Genomic DNA, 16,987 nt, shown 5'->3' on the forward strand with positions numbered 1-16,987 from the left:
TCTGTTTTCAGTGGAAGGTGTGTTAGATAGAATAGAGTAATTTAGTTGGAAGGGACTTCCAGAGATCATCTAGTCCCACTGCCTGACCGTTTCAGAGCTAACCAAAAGTTAAAGCATATCAATGAGTGCATTAATCAAATGCCTCTTGAACACTGACAGTCATGCGGTATCAGTCACCTCTCTAGGAAGCCTGTCTCAAAGTTGGACCACCCTCACAGTAAATAATCTTTGCCTTATATGTGGGCTGAACCTCCCCTGGTTCAGCTTTGTGCTTTTTCCTATCAAATAATACCCTTATGTTCTGCCTAGCAAATAATAGTCAAAACAAAGAAAAAGAAAAAAAAATCAAGCTCATTTTATACAATCTATACATTTACTCCGCATTGCATTAAGATGTTAAAATTATACTTACTATTCAAAATACTTGAATTATATATGAGCTGAAAGGCCAAATCTGAATTCTCCTTTGGCTATGGTGATTAAAGATTTCTCATTTTGCCTATTTTCTAACTTGTCTTTGACAAGTAAGGTGCTTCTGCAGAGATTTATCTGATATTATTAAATCCTGCAGAGTACTTTGAGAATGAGTTTATGTTTCCAGCAAGGAGAAATGCTAGATGTTTCAGTCTCCTCAAGGAACAGCTTCTGTCCCTCTTCACTGTAACAAGCCTGTCCTTTGTGAGATGGTGCTAATTGCTTCATTTTATGAGCTGCTTTTTGTCATGTGAGGGCTTATGGAAAGATATATTATGCACAGATTGCAAATCTATGTAATCTTTATTTCAAGACTAACCTATACTGCAATAGTATGAAAACAGTATTTGTACAAATTGGGTAACTGAGGTGCTGCAGAAAGGTGTTGTTTGGCTTGCAGTACAAGTTTCTAGACTTTGTCCAGTCTTGTCATTGCTCTTGACTCAGTGAAGTCAGGTAGGTGCTTCCAAAGACCTCTAGGTATTACATGTTTTTTCAGTCCTACATCTGTGTAATGTTCTTCACCTGGTTCTTAGAAAAGTGCATCCTCGTAGCCCCAGTGCCAGGTAGGACATGGATGGCTTTGGGCAAGCAGTACTTTGAACGTCAGTGTGAGGAGCACTCTCATGGCTCTAGGAAGAAGAGGGGAGTCTCCATTTGGGAAGGATGATGAGGAGGGGTTGAGTGACTGCCTGTGAGGTTGGTGACTTCTGTCCTGGATTACCCTCTATAGCCTAGTGACAGGTCATGAATTGTCAGTGTCTGCACTCTATACTGTGCCCATTTGCTTAGGCTGAGGATGGTAGCTCTTGCTTGCTGCAGCTGGTCCCAGGACTGCTGGTCCCAGTTGGTCCCAGGTTGCCCAGCAGCCCTGTGTAAGATGAGAGTGGGGTGTCACGGTGTGACAGTTCAGGGTGTTCAGCTGCAGGAGGGGGGGCATCCCTAGGCTGGAGAGGATGCAGAACAGGTCTGCAGTTGCCTGAAAACACTCCAGCTGATGGGCTATTGCACAGCCATGCCCTTGGCTGGGTCTCACTCACTGTTTATTTATGCTATTTTCCTCTTTTAAAAAATACCTTAAAAACTCACTGAATGATTTTCAGTGAAGGAATCAGGATGTTTAATCCCATGTATGTTTTGTGGAATAAAAATACTAATAATCTATAAATTGATTCTATATCTTGAAAGAAGTGTTTAAGTTGTTTTACTGCTTACATTTCAAGTTGCATGAGCTACAGAGCCAGGCAGAAGAATGAGCAGATTTGCATTTTTATGTCTTAGGACAAGCGTATCCACAGCATTTTCTTTTAACTTGAGCAGCGGTTGCCTGCTGTGCTGATGCTTATTTGCTGAGATGGTAGAACTACAGTGCACAGATCTGTGCTGCTGTAAGAGTGTTGTAAATTCCAACCTCCTTTTCTGCCTATTTGGGAAGTTAAAATGCCCTTTTGCTTCCAAATTTGACTACATAAATGTATGCACGTTATGATTACATATATTGTAGCAATGCTGGGAACATTAAGTGCCCAGGGGTATTGTTGCTGACTTGTAAACAACCTGGAAAACAGTCAAGCCTAAGGTTAGACTCAAAAAAAATGTAAATTTAATTGCCTAAATAAAAGGTGATGGATAAAGCAGCTTTTTTAATGTATAAATTACTTGCAGTTAACCCGGAAAATAAGAGATTTTATGATAAAGTTTAATAAATTATACAGAAAAAATGCTACAAGTTTATATGGCTTCAGTGTAAGTGAGGTATTCCATGCATCTCAAAGTATGTCACTGTCTCCACATGTTTTTGAAAACTTTGTGAATTCTATATTTGGGGGAAAGATGGCAGTAGTATACAAGGTGGTCCTGCCAGTGTGAAAACCTCATGGTAACGGTCAGAAAAATGGGATCTGGGGCTGGTTGCATAGCCTATAACAAAGAGATTTCAGAAACAGCTCCTAATCAGGTGAAGTAAAGACTTTCCTCAGCGATACAACCTTAAAATAGTTTGGACTGTTTGAATCCAATCCTTATATACAAGGTTGCATTGGAAATAATGTTGCAGCATTAATGAGAAAAACATGAATTAAGTGGAAATTGTCATCACTTTAAAACCATTATGCAAAATTTTTCTGTGCAGAATATGACAGAGCTGGAAATTTCAAGACCCATGCAAATTTTACAAAAGTAGATTTGCATAAAGCATTGGAAGAGCTTTTGTGAAAATGGAACTAGTGGGAGTTATTTAAATAACAGTATAGCAGCTATTAACAAAATAGCAAGATCCAAAATAGTAATTTACTTTTCACATCTCTTCTAAAACATGTCCAGAGATAAGATAACTGTCAGCAAATAGTACAGTGTTGCAACCCACCCTCTCAAAATCCTAAAAGGAAAGATCAAGAAATTTTTATACCTGACAAAATACGCTGCCTAGTTGCTGAGCATATTATTTCCACCATGTAAAGCAGCTGTAAAATATTATACAGTCATGGTGAAGCCATATGATCTTGAGCTCTTAATCATTACAAATGCTTACAAAGGAGAAAAATGATCTATATACACTGTGACTGAGTTATTATGTATTTAGCATGATTGCTGCCATCTTCTCTCTCATCATCATCACTGCCCTCTCCACTGCTGCCCTACCTCATCCTCCCATGAATGCACATCTCCAGGCCCATCTGCGGTGCGTAGAGCGCGTTGAATCCTTTGCCAGCGGACTCACTAACGCTTCTCTCCCAGGCAGTGAGAATGCCTTGTCCCACTTGAGCCACAAGCGGATTCTGGATTCTCCCGCTTGGAGTTAATGGATGTAACCTGGCAGCAACCAATCTATATGTCTTCTGTAAATGATCCTCCAAGGGTTTACCTGTAGCAGTGCTGTCATGCTCCCAGGAATTATCACAAGGTTTGTGTGCATTTTCGTAAATCTTTATTCTGTGGTGTGCCTTTGGAACCCATTAGGCACGAGCGTTGTCTACAGAGCTTTGTTAAAAGGGCTTAAGTTGCCTATTCTGGACGTCACAAGCACAATCTTTCAACAGTTTGGGTATTCATCATCTTTTCCCCTGACACCTTGTGGCAACTGGTGTTTTGGCATTGTCATTTCTTATGGAATGATGTATGGTGGTACTTTTCATGCATGTATGGGACCACATCTCTAAGACTGACTGGGCAGTGCAGAGAGGGTGGGTTGGGTTTGCCCTCTGGTGTTCTGGTGACTAAGAACTCTTGTGTCTTTGATTTGCATGGTAATGTTTGACAGTCTGTGTAAAGAAGCAAAAAAAAGAGTGTTTTATATTGCTCTATGTGCTCAAATACATATGGTGGGGGGACAATGAGCAAAACATGATGTTGAAATGCCACTATTTTTTGGCACATAGCTGTTGCGCCAACACTGTTTTCTTTCCTGAAGCTAAGCTGGATGTTGCATTGTTAATAAATACCTACTGCTTTGAATTGCTCTTTGGGTTGTATAGGTGTGAATTAATTTCTAATCTTTTCATAACACCACCTGTGCGAAGGTCTTCTTGTTTTCTGCCATCAAATGATCTCATAAGCTGCTTGTGTTATCAGAAAGCTCTGCTGCATGGTCAATACCTACAGTAATATTTTGAAAGGCTTTTCTCTTTTCTTGTTTACTGACAAGCATCCACTTCAGCGGTGTTGTATGTTCTAGCTGCTTTGTGTTGTTTGGTTTTGTTTCCCTCTGCAATTCATAATGACCAATTCAGATTTGAATTGCAAGTGTGTCGCACTCAGCTGCGTGCAGTACTTAGGGAGGAGTGGTACTTCGGAACAGTATCAGAGGCAGAGCATGTACTGAGTGGCTGTGAAACCCCTCTACCTTCCAGCCATCCTTGGTTCAAGGAATTTCCGAGCTGAAGGTTTCCTTTGTGTATCTGCATGCTTGATAGCCCATAATGGATGTTTTCTCCCCGACTTGTGTAATTCATTTTCGTACTGAGTGATACTCCTAGCCTGTACAATTACTGCCGTCATGCAATTATACACAGTTCAAAGAAGTACAACTGTTTGTTTATTTCAGACCTGCTGCTTGCTTTCATTTGGTGCTTCTTGTATCTCCTGCTGTGAAAAGTGGTGAAAAATCATTTCCTCCTGCTCGCCTGCTCCATTGCTGATGGCTGTGGAGATCCCTGCCTTGTTCCCTGGCCATCAGCTCCTTCCTGCACTGAGCAGCCACAGGCTGCTTTGTCTCTCTTTGTGAGGAGCTGTCTCATCATTGCTGCTGTTGGGTTTCTTTATTATTTTTTTCTCTGTATCTATTCTAATTCTGCCATCTTTTCTTTGTGAGGGCATGGCCAGAGCTGCAGGTGGTATTCCATAGCATTAAACAAACCATATTCCAGCAGACTTACAGAGCATTGCCTTCTGCTGCAAGTGTGCTGAGGGAGCCTCGCAGAGAAAGTGGAGCCAGTCTGGAAGAGCTGAAGCAGGCCACAAGTCTTTTACCTGATGCATCGCAATTACCATGGCAGTCCAAAGCGCCAGTCACATGCAAATGCAGATTTGTGTGGAGGCTGGGCAGGATAACAGGGGAAAAAAACTAACTTCTCTCAGGCTTTCTCCTGTATATGAGTCGCCAGATCTTTTCAGTGGTGTGTTGAAAACAGAGAAAAAAGTTTGTGTTTTACAGGATCAGATAAAGCCTGGCTGTTGACGTTAGTTTAAATCACATTTCTTGCTAGAAAGAAATCAAATTCATAACCAGCTTTTCTGGGCACTCAGAAATATCATGTGAAGAATAAGCATCACTCTTCAAATGAATGATTTTGTTTCTCTTGTTAACTGTGGGGTAAAATCTCTGGAATAGTCACGGAGAACACAGGGACTTGTTTTGTATTCAGTAGGTAAGAATGAGTTAGGCTTTCCTCCAAATCTTTGCAAGGCATTATTACTTAGAAATTTGTAAGTATCAAGTTGTATAGATTCCCAGCCCTTGGGTTGCTTTGTATGCTTGTTTGTTTCCACCATACATGGTTTAAAAGCATTATTATTATTATTATTATTATTTTCCTTTTGGATAGGACTGACAGCCATGCTTGTTTTAAGGTCCTTTTAGAGACTGATGCCTTATTTTTTCCACAGTGCCTTACAAAAAGATTGGATTGAAATTAGAAAACATGCATGGATTGCATTAGAAACTGAGGGGGTTTGTGACAGTGAGTGGTAGGGACAAAATCCTAATGCTCTTAAAACCTACAGCAGACTTCCCAGTAACTGCACCAGCCCCAGGATTTTGTGACTTTCCATATGTACTGACTGCCTAGAACCCTTTGTGGTCGGTGCCTAACCACCCAACAGACTTTTTGCTTTTTGAGGGAAATGTTTAGAATCTGTTCAAAGTGACCTGTTACTGGAGGTGCTGCTGGGGAGTGCAGGGAGCCAGCTGGCCAGGCGGAGGTAAAGCTGGAGCCATCTGTTGGGCTGTTCGTAAGACGTGGTAGAAAACTGCATGGAGAGGATGGAAAGAGAAATAAAGAGGAAGTTCAAAAGCTAGCCAGCCTATCTACCTGCAGATAAGTTGTATCACACAGCTTGGAGATGCACATCCCTCCTGGATTAGCTAAATGAGCAGATCCTCTGCAATCAGGAACCGGCGGGATGCTGAGAGGCAGATCTGGGCGCTGTGCCGCTGCCGGGTAGGTAAGAGGCACCGAGGGGTGACTGCACAAGGCTTCTGATGGCTGGAGTTACTGGGGTGTGTGACATCTGTTCTGAGGAAAACACAGGGAGATATAAATGGAGAAAATGGGTTTTTAATGGGTTATTAGTAATAGTGCAATTGAATTACACAGATAGATGTGTGAAACGTGTGTTTTGACAGGGCTGTCTAAAAATGAGGTGCTGCTCAGCCATTAAATCAGCCATGTTCCAAACAAACACTGCACCTCCAGACCCAGTCAGTAGCAGCTGAGTAATCCCTGCTGTAGCCCTGCTTGAACGTCAGCTCAGGATGGGCTGTCTCAATTAATTGTCAGTAATTGGGCCTTCATACTCATTTGATGTTTCCATTGAACTTACAGATTTTGTTGTGAAGGTGCCTTAACACTGAGGTGAGACCACAGCCATACTTCACAGAAGCCACCACTAGCCAAGAGGTGGCAGTAATGACCTCATAGGGATTTCACACCTCTGAAAGGCTGAAGATTTTATTTTACTTTTATTTGTTTACTTTTTATTTTTTTTTTTTTTTTTAGAACTGTTAGAACTGTGCCCTAGCTACTGAATGTGCATTTCCAAGTCCTGCTCATGCAGTGCTGACTTTGAAATCCTTGCTAGCATTCTCTCTGCCGTCTGGATGCAGCAGCATCATTTTGGGTCACACCAAGCAATATTGAAAGACTTGTGTTGCCCGTTGTTGAAATCTTACTTGGAGGCTGATATGGAATACATGAAGTAAAAGATAAAAAATCTTTGTACGGCATTTCTTCTATCTTGTATTTATTTCTACAAAAAGCCTGAAATAAAGCAGGAACTGAGAATGTGATCCTGAAGCATTTCACGTTCAGATTCCTTCCTGTCAGAGAATAAATCTTGTCACAGCCAGTGCAGCTTTAAATAGAAATAAATAAATAAATAAATAGGGCAGGGGGAAGCAAGCACAGCACAAGGCCAGTAATAAAGCAGGCTGCTGGAAAAGGGTCAGGCTTACAAACAATTAGTTTTCCTGGCTTCAGAACATACACAGAACTCAGGCTTTCTTTGCAAGGCATTGCAGTCCAGTGAAGATGCATTTCAAAGGCTGCAGTGTTTTTTCAAATTGTTTGCCAGCCATGACTGTATCAATACACAGTCCAAGTGGGCAGAAATAAGATGCATTTGAGTAAGTGGCTTGTTTTTGTAAAGACAATCCTATAAACTTGTGTCCTCACTTGAACCTGCGTTCAGAGTAAATAACTATTTCTTTTTGCACATTAATTTGCTATACGCATTTGAACCCAGTCCTTTGTTAATCATGTCACCTAGAAAAGGTCATGTGGCCTTTTACTGTTCAGGTGACAGGTATCATCCCTTTATTCCTTGTTGATTCCAGAAGAACAGACACATTATATTTGTAACAATCTGGTATTCCCCCCAGTGCAGCAATCTATTTTATTAATTGGACTGCCCTTCAGATGGCCTTGGTGGCCAAGAAAGTGTTCATTAAATAGCTGAGAACGTTTATCATAATGGTATTTTTCTACTTCTAATCATTTATTTCAACATGCCTGCTGTCTGTCTTCCTCCGAGGCAGAGTATTGGCACAGGCATAGAAATACATAATGCAGAACATATGTACACTTATTGATCTTTAAGTCTCACTTGCCTTTGTTTGAAATTATGGAGGTAATAAACACTTTGTAACTTCTTTGCACACAACATTTTTGCATAGCACGGAAGCAAGGCTCTGTAACCTATGGAAATCACAGTGGAAACTTGTGTCAGATGTAGAACATTATTTCTCAAAACCTAGTGATTTTCTTCTGCAAAGTCATCCTTTAAACCTCCAAGGGTTTCAAGTGGTAATGAATTTTAGAGATTTTTTTTCATTACGAATGAGTCATGTTCAACAAGGTAGCAGATTTTAACATCATACTGGAATACCAAGTTAACCAATGAGTCAATTAAAAATATATAGTCTTCATTTTAGGTAAATACCTTTGATCATCTGTGATCACCTGTGATCAAATGCTAGAACTTCTCAAAACAAGGTTCTAAAACATCCTTTTAAATAACATTTTTCTTTTCTTCTCACATCATGTTAGTCAGGGAGGGTGCCCTGCCCAGTCTTAGTTATGACAGAACTGTGGTGATTTAGTGATGGGACTGTACTTACCACTTCTTCAGAGTGGGATTTGAGAGTTTTTGTGTGTCTCTGTCCTGCAGAACTCTGAGGAAGTGTTTGTAGAGGAGTGGAGAGCAGTCATGTCATTTTCCTTGACTTCAATAAGGCTTTTGACAGTGTCTACCAAAATATTATTGTATCTGAGTTATGATGTTACATCGGGATGTGTGGACAACCAGATGGGTAAAAAAATAAAATGGTCAGGCTCAGAGAATAGTGGTTAATAAGTCAAATTCTGCCTGGATGCCATTAATGAGCTGAGCAGCACTGATTTCTTCTGCAGGAGAGAAAATTTCTCTTCCTCTGAAGTGGCATCAGGGGTTAGTGGGAATCTCATATTTATGTGAGAAACAACACATTGAAATTACTGCAGTGTGAGAAATGCAGTTGTAGAGCTACAACTGAATTCAGATCATAAGTCAGCTCCTTTCTCTTGGGGCTTTCAGCAACTTTGTGCAAATGATTTAATTTCTTTGTATTCCCCGTGTCTGTGGAAATTTAAGCCAAGCAAATGTAATGATAGGTTAATTGTATCAGGTCATCTTCTCTGGAATGGATTAAGGACTGATCCTACAAGCAGCTCAGCAGGCTGATTTGAGGGCAGTTCACCATTTGCAGCTATGCGTGAGCTGCAGTAGGATGAGATGTAACTGCTGTAACTGATTTAGCAGGAGCTGAAAGGGGAAATTACTACAAGGCCTAATTTACCACTCCTGTTCTTCTGTGTTTTGCTGGGACATGCATGAATTGTGTACAGTGAATATGGTGGTGTTATTCTATATAAAATAAAGCAGATTATACAATCTAGGTGTAGAACAAAGATTAATAATACCTTACTGCCTTAAATTGTCTTTAGATTAAAGAAAAAGTCACAGTCGGTGGATATTAGTGGGCCAGGATGCAACCCAGTGGCAGCTGAAGCTCAGACTCCTCAGCCCAGTAAATCTTTGCTTGCCACTAAGGCAACAACTTCTGAGGAGGAACAGAACAACACTGCAAATACCCAAAGGCGCAACCCACGGAGGAGTGAATTGAAGAGATATTACACCATCGGTGAGTTTTCTTTCACTGAAAAAATCAAACATGCTCATTAAAATTGCAAGGATTTCCTATTTACCTGTGTTTTATTTGTTTTAGTTAATTGTGTTTGGCTGTTAAGGTTACAAATGCCCACAGTGAGCAATAAAATGGCGTATCTTAATGCTGATGTCAAATTACCCTTAAAAATTAACCTGCTTTGTTTATCTTGCACAGTTTACAAGGATTCTTTCTTCAGCCTTTTTTTTTTTTTTTTTTTTTTTTTTCCCCCTAAGAAAAATTATTGAAGAAAGCACAGAAGAAATTTGGGGAGGAAGGTTATAGGAAGGATTTAATTGCCTTTGACAATCAATTGCATTAGAATTTAGGCAAAGATAATTTAGAATGCTCCTGCTTAGAAAGGATTTCCAGTTTGGAGAAGGCCTACTGAGCTTGGAGTACTTCTAGGAAAAGGTAGCCAGGATTAATTAGGGGTTTCTGGATACCTTTTTCTGAATAATTTGGGGGTTTGGATATTCTCCTGGGATTTCAGTATCTACATGCTTCATAAAACTGTCTTAGGTACCCTAGCAGGTTCTTCATAACTTGCTTCCCCACAGATCTTTTCAGGACTGGGCCTGACTGATTTCTTTGGTAAGATAGTGCTTCTCACCTGATTAAAACTACACGAAGAGTGGCCTTCTAGTGTCTGTGCCTGGTTCATTAATGCTTCTGAGAGGCAGATATGCTAATGAGAGTTGTAAAAATAAGAGGGATGGATGCTAATGCTGTGCTTTGAACAGACAAAAAGTCAGCGGTTTTCAGAAAAAAAAAGTTATGTATTTTAATTATGAGTTTGTTGGCTGTTGAATTTTTGCAGTATAATGTGAGAATTTCATTCTGTTAAAGGTAAATATTTATCTGCCTTTAACTCATCTAAAAAGTAAAGAAAAATGTGTTGCATTAAACATTTTTCTTGTGTTACATCTGAATGCTTAAAATTGCCAATGTAGTTTCCTTCTTTAAAAACAATCTACACAACTTAATAATGAAGGATGTATTTTAAGTCATCAGTGATTATGTATTTGCAGTTTTTTATGTTCCTTGTTCAAAATGAGCTGTGGAACTGCCTTCCAAAAACTCATAGAAGCTTTGACTATCTGGTCCCACTCAATCCTGTCTACCCCAACATAAACAAAAATGAGGCAAAGTGAAGTCATTGATGAGTTTGTTAGCATCTTGGACATAGATTCCAAAATTATATTTTTAATAATCTCAGATTGCACAGTCCTTCTTTAAAGGACGTTCTATCCTATCACATGTGAGAATAGCACCCTAAATTGGAATCCTTTATACTTTAGTATAGAATGAGTTTTCTGAGAAAGCATAATTAAATCAGTGCTCAAGTGAACTTTTTACTTTTAAATGTGCTAGGAAATATTTATGACTTTTTTTTTATCCTCATTCTTCCAAATTATCTCAAAGCAGTATCAAGGATATGCCAAGATTGTTTCATGCCTAAAGCAGGGGATGGGATGGGGGAGTTTTCCTCATGAGGAGTAATGAACATAAAGATCCACCATATCATCAAAATGAGTTCTTAATTTAACTCAAGATTAAAATTGTTATTGGAAAGTTGACCATCAACCATTAAATGTTCTTCTGCCATCAACCAAATTCCAGTATGTGTATGGAGGCACTGACTCAGGTTTGCACTTATCTCCTTGTTAAGTTTGACTTAACTGCATTTTCTGTTGTGAACCGTTAAAAAAAAATCATTTTAATGTGAACTCTACCAATATTAGAAACCTAGAGACGCTTCTAGTGATCACAGGGTCTGAACGCTAATTGCTTGTGATCCAATCTCACTGTTGGAATAACAGAATGTTGTTCATACTTTTGATTAATTTGTTTGAACATCATGCGACACTTGATTCAACAGACTTATGGAAGTGTTGACTGGACCTCTGAAGACCTCTGAAGGTTAGATAGTCTGATCTCCTGTCGGAAGTAGGACTTCAGCCAACACTAGATCAGAACAGCCAAAGCATTGTCTTGCCAAGTCTTCAAAATCTCTAGGGGTGGATATTCCATGGTGTCTCTGTGTACCCTGTTGCAGTGCTGGAACACAGACAGCGTGTCCACAAACAGCAACATTCAACAGGCAGCTTGTCTGTAAACAGATGCTAACATTTGTGAAAAACAGTTGTAGACCCTGGGGAAGTATAAAGGGAACAGACCATAGAAAGTGGCCAAGCTTACATATTTTTTTCTTAAATAGCATCTTCTGAGTACTAGGCAAGGACCTACCCAATATGGGAAAAAAGAAGTAAATAGCTTGTGGGTTGAGATAAAAGACAGTTTAATAGGACAGAAAATGAAGTCTAATAATAATAATAATAATAATAGTAGAATGTACACAGCAAGTGATGCACAATGCAGTTGCTCACTGCCCACTAACCAATGCCCATCCCATCCCTGAGCAGTGATCCCCCCCACCCTGACCAGAGACCCCATATTTATTGTTCAGCATGACACCATATGTTAAAGGACATCCCTTTGTCTGGTTTGGGTCAGCTGTGCTGGTTCTGTCCCCTCCCAGCCTCTTGTGCACCCCCAACCTCCCTGCTGGCAGCACAAGGAGCTGGAAAGTCCTTGACTTAGTGTAAGCACTGCTCGGCAACAAGGAAACCATCAGAATGTTGTCAACATTGTTCTCATCCTAAAGCCAAAACACAGCACTATACCAGCTGCTGGGAGGAAAATTAACTCTATCCTAGCCAAAATCAGACAATATGCAACCTGACTAAATCACAAAGTGTTGATACCAGCCAGTGTTACTTCATACTACATAATGTTCAGATTTTACTGACAGGCAAACTGGAGAAATAAGAGTTTCTCTGTATCTTCACAAACATGTAATTATACATGTTCCTGAATATTGTGACAATGAAGGATTTTATCTTGGACAGCACAGTACTTTTATCAGATGAATGTGTTTGCTGTACTGGCTGAATTGTTCTCGTATTATCTTTGGATTTTATAATGTGAGAGAAACCACAGTTGTCTTCTTAAAGCTCCCATCAACTTCAATGTCCTTTACGTTATGACCTACGTGACCCCTTTGATTTAAACCTACTTCAATTTCTTTGACGTGTCAAAAATTAATTTTAATACACAAAGTGTAATCAAGTGGTTTGTAACTTTCTGATGATGAATGTAATGACACACCTGCAATGGGCAGGGACTCTGAAAAAGGAAATACTGAATTCTAATGGTGTTTTGTGTACAGTTGGCTATTAAATAGCTTAAACAAGCACATTAGACTTGTTGCTCACCTAATACAATTACACAGGGTTTTACCTTGTTTTGACCTTGTTTGCATGTTCTCTACTAAAAGCAATCAGTGTCCAAGATCAAGCAACATGAACTAATCATTACTGTGATAAAAGGATTAAGAACATGTGTTGAAAATCTAATGATCTCAGACGGCTTTGCCTCTTTCATTTAAAAATTAGTATTCTGTTACATTAACCTCCAACCAAATTGGCAAATGACAGTGTTTATGATAGTGACTAATGGAGCTTGAGTAAACTAATACCTGTTGTGTTTTGTGTTACGCTCTCATTTTTCATGTTTGTTTTCAATAACTATAATGATCTTCAAAGTACTTTACAGATATAAGATCTGATGTCAAATCTGGATATATGAAAGAAGTTTAGTATCCCTATTTAAGCATGTATTTATATACATTTTTTAAGTTTAAGATGTAAATATCAGCATCTCTTTGCCTGTTATACCTTTATTTCCAGGGTTGGCCTGATTTGTTAATGGGTTCCCATTGTATTTAATGCTTGCTAGCTGTGCAGCTTAAAATTATATATAAAGAAATACGTCACCAGTTTTGCTTTACCAAATTATGGAAAGAGTAAAATCAAAATTATTTAAAAACATTTATTATTATTACTATTTTTATTTGCATGTGAAAAAAGCACTTCTCAGGTCTTTATATAAATCTCATTCTGCTTAAGAAACCCAAAGACACGTGGGCATTTACCTTGCACGCACATGCTTTGCAGAAGAAATTGTAGCAGCTTGTGTATGCTCTCATCTCAGTGAGCTGTTAATACCCAATTGTCTGACAGATCCTGTTTATAAATACTTCGTAGCATCAGAGTTTGCTTCTCTCTTTCTCTGTGTCTTTCTCTCTTTCTCTCCTTCCTTTGTGTCACCTTAATGCATACACAGATTTCCCTTGGACCTCTGGGAGCTGAATGTCCTGGCATATCCTGACAATTCCAAGAGATTTTCAAATTTTATCAGCACTGCTCCTACTTGATTCACAAGATACTGATTTTGCATTTCATCTTTCCTACAGGCAGCATCTCAGATGCTTTCCAAACTTATTGAGTGCACTTCTAAAAAGTAGGGAACAGAATAGGTAAGAGAGGGGAGAACTGAGAGGAAAAGGCAACAGGGAACAAGCTGTGTGCTGGGATGAAATGAAACAGAAAATGGGGAGTCAGTGAGGGGGAGAAATAACTCTTCCATATGGCAGGCTCAGCAGGCAGGAGGGCTCCTGCAGCTTCACTGCTGAACTGGTGTGAAGAAATTGAGTGGGATCTCCTAGATTAATAAGGCGAGTGTAGGAAAAACAGTCTGCGTGGTGGGCTGGTTAAAGTTTTTCAGAGAACTCTAGAAACAGTACCAAAGACACTTAAAAATAAAACCCTAAAATTAGAGTTTTTAGATGCCTCTGGCACTTAAAAATTCAGGCCAATTTATTTCTGAAGTGCTTGTTGTCAAGCAACTCCCCCAAAAGAGAAGAAGAAGGTATCTGGGTCTTCACCATTCAAAAAAGTGGGCTGGAATACTTTACAATTCCATACAATTTTATGGGTAGCTGAATTCAAAGCAATAAGGCTGTATCACCTTACTGCCATGTCCAGGCTACAAGTAGCTCTTCCTAGGTGCTGTGCAGTTAGCATCGGTGCAGCATCACAACTGTGTTGCTTGCAGGACCCCACTGGAGGTCTCTTCATGGTGTGATGCCTCAGAATATATGTTTAGCAGCTTGTTAAGGAGATTTAAGTGCCTAATATTGTTGCACTGTAAAGACATGTTTGAGGTGTATCTATTACCTGATTCCCATTTAGCCATGAAAGTTGTGGTGTATAGTGCTTCCATGCCTCTAGGGGATGCTGCCTGTCTTCCTACTAACCCTGGTCTTGTAATGAAAAAGGCCTCCTTTTATTCTGTTAGCTATTAAAATAAACCCACAATAGAGTAGATCAATTATTTAACATTATAATGGTTGCATAAAGATTTTTTCCTGACACCAGGATTTGGGCGAAAGAAATCACAAAGCAAAAGAGTAGTTCAAAGTAGAAAATGTTGTTAGAGTACATTGCTTGGGGGAGGAGAAGGAATGCTGCAAGTTTTGTTAGAACATTACAATTTCTTATAAAAGCTTTAATGCAAATGTTAATATGTAGACTTCTACTAGCATACCTTGTTTCAAGTAGAAGAGAACTATCAACTATCTCAGGAGGCATCTTGTGTTGGCATAGTCTCCATCTCCCATGGAAGGTATTGCTACTACAACTGCAAACAGTGGTTCAGACAGAATGCATACACTTGTGTATGCACATAATATACAGAATGCTGACACTTGGGAAATATTAATTTCCAAGTTTTTTTTTTTTGTTTTGTTGTTGCTGTTCCATTTGTTCATTTGTTTTAAATTTATTACAAGTTCTACCTGAATAAATAGGAACAAAGCCTTTTCTTCTTCAACCTCTCTTGCAAATGAGATTGTCAGAAATCTTAAAAGAGAATGTTTTTATGCTAGCTTGACATTACAATACTAGTACTCTCCACTGCTATAGGTATGTATAGGTATTTATTTCTTGAACGTAGACATTACCTATTCAGAGCAATAGAAGTATACTGATATAAAATCAGTGTGGAAGAGAAATAAAGCTTTTGGGATGAGCAGCTCTGAATAAATATATGTTAATTGACTAAGTCTCCAAAACAAATCAATACTAACTAATGCCAAAGTGCTAAATAGGAAAAGGCAAGAATTTCTAGTGGTTTCCCACTCTTGTGTGTGAGGGATAATGTTACAGTGGGCAGTCACTTCAAATTTAGTTGGGATTAGTTTAGTCGCTACAATTAATTTAGTACTTCAAAATGTATTATTGTTAAAAGAAGATGGATCTTCCAAATAATTTAATGGCCTCTAAATGCAAGTAATGACTTGTCACAAGGGTTTTTAATGCACAAAACAATGTAATTGAGAATTTATAGAGTGATATTGAGTATAATAGAGAAAATTTTATGGGAGAACCTAAACTTTATTCAAGTGATTAATAAGTTATAGTTCTTCCTGTTATGAAAGAAAAACTAAATGGGAACTGATCGATTACTATTGAGTGAATGTAACTATATTTTTCCCTTTTGATATATGTTTTGGGTTGAGTCCAATTAGGTCATAAATTTTTGTCATGATTTGGAAGCATAAATAAATAGCAGGTTACATGTGCAATAGATTCATTTTCTTTGTGCTTTCACACACATTCCAAGCTTCTTCCATAATTTTTCATTTGCTTTAAAATACATCAAGGAAAACAGTGTGCAAAGTGTAAATTTAGTAATAAACACTATAAACGTGGATGAATTCACACAATCTGCTGATATGAGATTGTTTGTTATGCAGTACATATTAGTACCTAATATGCCTGGACTGACTTTAGTTAGAGTGGTGATTTTGTATGTCATTTCTTATGGTGGAGCTTAATCACCCATGAATGAGCCTAGCTATGGTGGAGAGCCTTAGACCAGAGACATCAGGCTGAATCTGCTATTGGGTTCAGAACTGGAGTAGAAAATTCCTGCACTTTAAAATAAGTTTTTCCTTTCAACCCAGCTGAGTATCATATGGGGCTTGTCTCATGAGACTTAATTGCTATTGCAGTCGCTGTGTAAAAACATAGGTGGCTGCTTCTTGCCTTTGTCCTCAGAAATAAATATAAGCCTTCTTTGGAGGTCAGACATTGTGTTTGTTTCTTTGTTTAGTGCTCAAATTCCTTTCTGCTCTTAGAGATCTTACCTGGGACTCCAGAAATACCTTATTGCCCAGAGAAGCTGTGGATGCCCCATCCATGGAGGTGCTCATGGCCAGGCTGGATGGGACTTTGAGCAACCTGGTCTGGTGGGAGATGTCCCTGCCCATGGCAGGGGGGTTGGAACTGTGTGGTCTTTAAGATCCCTTCCAACCCAAACCGTTCTATGATTCTGTGATTATACCTTTTATGGAACTTGTTCAGATAATAATTCATATGTTTACTGTAGAGAGGTTCTCCTGCAAAGAACACTTCACTTTCTTTCCAAACATGTGTTTGAAGGTATTGTTTAGAGTTGAATATATTTGCCTGTTCTCCTCTGCAGAACAAAATGTGGTTCATTTCTGTAGCAGCCTTCAAATGTCTGATTTTTCCTTTTTTTTTTTTCACACAATCACCTTTCTTCTTTGGTGCTAATTCTAGCAAAGCTCGGCATGTAGGTAGGTATATTAGAGTTTGTTAGATGAGTGGAGGAGTTTGGTGCAGTAGATGCTGTAAATTTGATCTGTGTCCGCTTGCTTTCAGA

At 39.0% G+C, this 16,987-nt stretch overlaps 1 protein-coding gene across 6 annotated transcripts in view; it reads left to right on the plus strand.

Annotated features, from left to right (window-relative positions):
- OXR1 (oxidation resistance 1) overlaps nucleotides 1-16,987 on the plus strand; it is a 226,676-nt gene that overhangs the window by 84,568 nt on the left and 125,121 nt on the right. For 5 of the 6 annotated variants that reach the window (XR_004748580.1, XM_035319106.1, XM_035319109.1 and 2 more), the window contains exons 2-3: nucleotides 3,211-3,376; nucleotides 9,174-9,370. Coding sequence is in view for 5 of the 6 variants with exons in the window: in XM_035319106.1 (XP_035174997.1) it covers nucleotides 3,318-3,376; nucleotides 9,174-9,370 (256 nt within the window). In the remaining variant the exon portion in view is untranslated. The remainder of the gene's footprint in view (nucleotides 1-3,210; nucleotides 3,377-9,173; nucleotides 9,371-16,987) is intronic. The other variant, XM_035319108.1, reaches the window with a different exon arrangement.

The sequence above is a fragment of the Oxyura jamaicensis genome, chromosome 2 (genome assembly GCF_011077185.1).
Source record: "Oxyura jamaicensis isolate SHBP4307 breed ruddy duck chromosome 2, BPBGC_Ojam_1.0, whole genome shotgun sequence".
Taxonomy (NCBI): Eukaryota; Metazoa; Chordata; class Aves; order Anseriformes; family Anatidae; genus Oxyura; species Oxyura jamaicensis.